This window comes from Larimichthys crocea, chromosome I (assembly GCF_000972845.2).
Source record: "Larimichthys crocea isolate SSNF chromosome I, L_crocea_2.0, whole genome shotgun sequence".
NCBI classification, from domain to species: Eukaryota; Metazoa; Chordata; class Actinopteri; family Sciaenidae; genus Larimichthys; species Larimichthys crocea.
In genome coordinates, this window is record NC_040011.1 from 8038987 (window position 1) to 8044986 (window position 6000).

The 6000-nt window shown below is 40.2% G+C and overlaps 2 protein-coding genes across 3 annotated transcripts; both read left to right on the plus strand.

Moving 5' to 3' along the window:
• Nucleotides 1-417: 417 nt before the first annotated feature.
• Nucleotides 418-3441, plus strand: LOC104940384 (collagen alpha-3(VI) chain-like). 2 transcript variants are annotated; one of them, XM_027274363.1, is made up of 4 exons: nucleotides 418-1207; nucleotides 1359-1940; nucleotides 2078-2680; nucleotides 2822-3441. In XM_027274363.1, exons 1-4 carry the CDS (start codon nucleotides 463-465, stop codon nucleotides 3424-3426), a joined length of 2535 nt encoding a protein of 844 aa, XP_027130164.1. In that variant the 5' UTR covers nucleotides 418-462; the 3' UTR covers nucleotides 3427-3441. The 2 variants fall into 2 exon arrangements, with proteins under 2 accessions (XP_027130164.1, XP_027130195.1); XM_027274394.1 differs by lacking the exon at nucleotides 2822-3441 and having other exon boundaries at nucleotides 2078-2765.
• Nucleotides 3442-3482: 41 nt separating this feature from the next.
• Nucleotides 3483-5467, plus strand: LOC113744008 (collagen alpha-3(VI) chain-like). The gene is made up of 3 exons (XM_027278992.1): nucleotides 3483-4103; nucleotides 4353-4952; nucleotides 5169-5467. Exons 1-3 carry the CDS (start codon nucleotides 3698-3700, stop codon nucleotides 5465-5467), a joined length of 1305 nt encoding a protein of 434 aa, XP_027134793.1. The 5' UTR covers nucleotides 3483-3697.
• Nucleotides 5468-6000: the final 533 nt, after the last annotated feature.

Here is a 6000-nt window from a genome sequence, read left to right on the forward strand (position 1 = left end):
TTCTGCCATCGCCATCAAAAGGGGTGAAACCCCTGCTATTAAACCAGTATCACATGGTAAGACTGTTACGTATCATGTTTTATACTGCATGCACAACTTCATGCATTGTCAGATTTCCATAGACCACAATCCACTGATTTTTTTGACCCTGTTGCGGTTTACTTTCCTAAAGTTGAGGGCAACTTGTGTTTATGCAAATTAAGATTTGCCCATTGGTCAGTAAACTGTGGCATATCCATCATGGATCTTCTGCTATCAATAGAAAACGAATAGGCTTGACTTGAGATCTGTAAATGGATCCATTGTGTCTGCACCTTAAGAGAGTAGTGCCCTTTATTCATACAAAAGAAAAGAATTATGTACATTTTTTATGGTTTACCTGTGAGTTAATGATTAAAGTATAACATTCCTATTTTCTCAATTTTTTGCATTTTGGTCAACTGTTGGACTAGACTTTCCTTAATGTTGTCTGCGCAGTTCCCTCCAATTCAGCCAGGCAAAACATCTCTGCTGCACTGTTTTGTCAACAAAATGGTTTACAAGAATAAATCACAAATTTTAATCAACTTAAATGCCCTTAAACTTAAATGTTTAAATGCTTCTGTGATTACAGATCCCAACAGGAGAGACATTGTTTTTTTGCTTGATGGTTCTGACAATTCTGAACAGAGATTCTCAGATATTAAGGACTTTGTCCAGAGAATAGTGGCGGACCTAAACATTGATACAAACAAAGATCGTGTGGCTGTGGTCCAGTACAGCAACACGGCAGAGGTTAATTTCAACTTGAGACAGTACTCAGCAATGGATGATGTTCTTGATGCAGTAAGAGGCCTAAGTCACAAAGGAGGTTATCCTCACAACATTGGAGTGGCTCTTCAGTATGTGAGGGACAATGTATTTACTTCTGAATCAGGAAGCAGACTCCTTGAGGGAGTTCCACAGATTCTCATAGTACTAAGTGGTGAAAGATCTGGAGACGACATAAAAACTGCGGTCAGAATGTTAAAAGAGATTGGTGTCATCTCAATCGCCATTGGAACAACTGACGCAGACACCATAGAGCTTCAGACGATATCTCATGAACCCAATTATGCACTCTCAATTACTAATTATGAGGAGCTTTCTACTACTAAGCAGGATGTGTCTTCATTGTTAAGAGAGGCTTCCCACCACGTAAAGGAAACCACTCCTACAGCGAGTTTTGGTAAGATGCGTAAACAAATTGTGTAGTAAATTGAGATGATTTCTATTTAGGCCATGGCTGAATAACTGTCACTGTAGATGCTTACCTATTACTTGCAGAAAATCACAAAATGTACCTGCCTTTAATTATACATCCTTTGTCTTTGCTGCAGATTCTAAGAAACAAGATGTAGTTTTTCTGATTGATGGATCATATGACTCACGAAATGGCTTTGAAGAGATACGAGGCTTTGTTGGAAAAATTGTTGAAAGTTTAAGTCTAGGTGAAAACAGAGATCAAGTTGCTGTTGTTCAATACAGCCGTGATGCCACACCCAATTTCTACTTGAATTCCTATTCATCCAAGAATGATGTGCTTAATTCCATTGGAACGATGAGGCATAAGTTGGGAAGACCTCTCAACATTGGCAAAGCACTTGAGTTTGTCAGAGACAATGTCTTTGCTGCTTCAGTTGGAGGAAGACGTGCTGAATCAGTCCCTCAGTATCTGTATGTATTTAGTGGTGGGAGATCAGGGGATGATGTCAGAGGACCAGCGCAGTCACTCAAAGAAAATGGAATAAAGACTTTTAGTATTGGAACAAAGAATGCAGATACATTGGAAATGCAAACCATCTCTTTCACGCCAGCACATTATTTTTATGTCACAAACTTTAACAGTCTCCAAAGTATACATCCATCTCTGGAAGCCACATTGAGAGGTGCTCAGGAAACAACTGATTTTCCAAGTATTGGTAAGAAGCAGAAAAGTAATTTGTATTTTAACATTATAGAAATTACTTCTACAATGACATATTAGTTATATGATTATATACTATGGGTGTATTAAAAATGAATCTTAGATTTTTATGTTTGTTTGTATCTTTTCCAGACACTTCCATAATTTCAGAATTAAAACTCCAGAGTGCAGATATTGTTTTTCTCCTTGATGGATCTGATAATATGAGAGCAAGTCAAAGACACATTTTGGATTTTGTCAGAGAGTTTGTCAAGCAAATAGAAATTGGGCCAAACAAAGTACAAATTGCTTTGACTCAGTACAGCACAGAGCCCACTATTGATTTTCTCCTGAACACATACTTCCTGAAAGATGATGTCTTAAGTCATTTGAGCATTGTGGAACTGAAAGGAGGGCTCTCTTTGAACACTGGTGTAGCCCTTGATTATGTGAAGAACAATGTGTTCACTGCTTCATCTGGAAGCAGAGCCCAGCTGGGAATCCCACAGATACTGATTCTCATAAGTGGGAGAAGGTCAGAAGATGATGTCCTAGGTCCAGTGGACAGGCTGAGAAATGCCGGAATTGTTCTTTACAACGTTGGAGTGTATAATGCAGACAGGTTGGAGATGGAGCAATTAGTAGACAATCCTAGAGCCAGATATTTTATCAAGGAGAATTCTGACTTTCCACTTGTGAGGGAACAATTGCTCTCAGTGATTGCATCTCACAAAGGCACTGTCCACCATGGTATAGGTGAGTGAAAACAAGTATTAATTTTACTTTTTACATTTTACAAACCCTGTAGATCGCATGTAATTTGGTTACCCTAACAATAATCATAATTTCTGTTCAATTGTTAACTAACAACATTTATATGATTGTGGACTCTTGTAGGTTCAAGCTCAAGTATCAAAAGAGATATTGTCTTTCTCATTGATGGATCTGATGATGTCAGGAGTAGATTCTCTGCTGTACGTGAATTTGTTGCAAACATGGTTGAAAGCTTTGACCTGGACAAAGGAAAAGATAAGGTTGCTGTTGTACAGTATAGCAACAATGCTGAACTCAGTTTCAGTCTGAATACCTATAACTCAAAAGATGATGTTCTTAAGCACATTGCGAGCCTAAAACTGAAAGGTGGAAGGCCTCAGTATATTGGAGCAGCACTGCAGTTTGTGAAGGATAATGTCTTTGTTTCAAATGCTGGTGGTCGACATAATGAAGGTGCAAAGCAAATGCTCATTGTGTTGGCTGGAGGAAGATCTAGAGATTCTCCCCGAGGCCCAGCAAGTATGCTCAAGGCTGCAGGGGTTGTCACATTTGCAATTGGATCGAGAATGTCAAATTCAGCAGAGATGCAAATCATTTCATCTGAACAAAATTATGCTTACTCAGTCCCTGACTTTGTAAATCTCCCACACATTCAACAAAATTTGATGGGTCATCTTACTCAAATGGGAGTTAAGGAAGAAACTAAAGCAGGTAAGAATGCAGATTAATTGTTTTTTTTTTTTACAAATTAGTTTGAATGTATTGTGATCAACCTAATACAAATTATATCTATTTTTGTTAATAGAGGAAAGTGATGAAAAAGGAAGGGACGTAGTCTTCCTTTTAGATGGATCTGATAATACCAGCAATGGATTTTCAGCCATTCAAGATTTCCTGTACAGAGTAATAGAAACACTTAATATTGGACCAAATAAAGACAGAGCTGCTGTGATTCAGTTCAGCAATGTTGCACGGGCAAATTTCTTTTTGAATTCATTCATGAGGAAGGAAGATGTTCTAACAGCTGTCAGAAGGCTCTCACACAAAGGAGGAAGACCTCTCAAAATGGGTGCAGCACTAAAATATGTTAAAGAAAATGTATTCACAGCTGCCTCAGGGAGCAGATACAAACAAAACGTACCACAAGTTCTTGTTGTTTTAAGTAGTGGACCATCAAGTGATAGTGTGGATTTACCTGTCGCTTCGCTAAAAGAAAACAATGTCACAATATTAACCATTGGAACAAAAAACTCTGATCACAAGGAAATGGGGAAGATATCACATGCTCCAAGTTACGCTCTATCAGTTTCTGAAATGGCTGAACTTCCACATCTACAAGAACAAGTTGTTGCTGCAATGAGAGAAGAAAAAATGAAAAATGAAATTTCAAAAACAGAAGTGATAGGTAAGAAAAGCTATAATGCACAGCTTTTTTGGATCCATGTTAAGTAAACAATTTGCTATTTGCAACATTGTCTCAACATAGAACCAGTACCAGGATGACAAACATTGATACAGAGAGAAATACTGCAAAATGAAAACTTCAATATTCTTTAAATATGGCCACTGTTCTGGGGTGTTTTGTACAGTTGAACTTTTATATACTGACTATGGCACGTAAAACTAAATATGTCTCAAATTTTATGTTCTCTAGTGGAGAGAAAACCAACTGGAAAGGATGTTGTGTTCTTGTTGGATGGGTCTGAAGACACTAGAAGTGCATTCCGAGCTATGCGAGACTTTGTCCAAACAGTAGTAGAGACACTCAGTGTGGATGACAACAAAGACCGTGTCTCAGTGGTTCAGTACAGCAGAGATCCAGCTGTCCAGTTCTATCTGAACACGTACACAACAAAAGGCGAGATCCTTGACACTGTCAGAGGTTTAAGTCACAAAGGCGGAAGACCCCTCAACACTGGAGCAGCACTCCAGTACTTGAGGGATAATGTCTTCACAGCCTCTGCCGGAAGCAGGCGCCAGGAAGGAGTTCCACAGGTTTTGGTACTGCTAAGTGGTGGAAGATCTTTTGACAGAGTTAATGAACCAGCCTCTGCTCTCAAACAAATGGGTGTCCAGACCTTTGCAATTGGAAGCAGGAGGTCTGACAGAGAAGAACTGCAGACAATATCTCACGATCCCAGTAATGCTCTTTTCGTGTCTGAATTCACGGATTATCCCAATGTCCAGCAGCAACTTCAGTCCTCCATGGAGGCTGTGGTTACTGACGTCACAGCAGAATCACCAACTGGACCTGGTATGTTGACGAGCATAGTCCCTTGCTGGCCTGAAAAGCAACCTGACTAGTTTAACTTACGCTAAACAAAAGCAATTGAGTGTGATAATTGTTTAGTTCCACATATGGTCTCCTTTTCTAAACTGAAGTAGGCAGTGTTAGATCTTTGAAAAAACAGTCCACCAGCGTAGTTTTTGCAAAGCTTTTTATTTTTTTTGTTTTCCTGTGTTTCCTTAGTTGACACTGCCAAAAAGGATATTGTGTTCCTTCTGGATGGTTCTGATGGCACAAGGAGAGGCTTCCCTGCCATGCGTGATTTTGTTGAGAGAGCTGTAGAGAAACTCAATGTGGAGCAAAACAATGACCGTGTCTCTGTGGTCCAGTACAGCAGAGATCCAGCTGTCCAGTTCTATTTGAACACATATGCCACAAAAGAGGATATTGTGGATTCGGTCAGAGGGCTGAAACACAGAGGAGGCACACCCCTCAACACTGGAGCATTGTCAAAGTGGCAATGGCTGACCTCAATTCAGTAAAGTACACATTCACCGGTAAATTTCAATATTTTTGATCTTGGTATGCAACAATCTGTCACTGTCTTACCCGCTACTGTTGGTGTCATGGGCGTAGCCCTCACCAGCACTTACCATTACAGAGAGAGTGTTCTTGTACAGTAGGAAGGTCGGTGAATTCAGACACAAATAGAGCCTTACTGGGATCATGGGATATGTCTGCAGTTCTCCTCTGTCAGACACCCTGCTTCAATTGCAAAGATCTGGACACCCATTTGTTTGAGGCAGAGGCTGGTTCATTAACTCTGTCAAAAGATCTTCCACCACTTAGCAGTACGAGAACCTGTGGAACTCCTTCCTGGCGCCTGCTTCCGGCAGAGGCTGTGAAGACATTATCCCTCAAGTACTGGAGTGCTGCTCCAGTGTTGAGGGGTCTTCCGCCTTTGTGACTTAAACCTCTGACAGTGTCAAGGATCTCGCCTTTTGTTGTGTACGTGTTCAGATAGAACTGGACAGCTGGATCTCTGCTGTACTGAACCACTGAGACACGGTCTTTG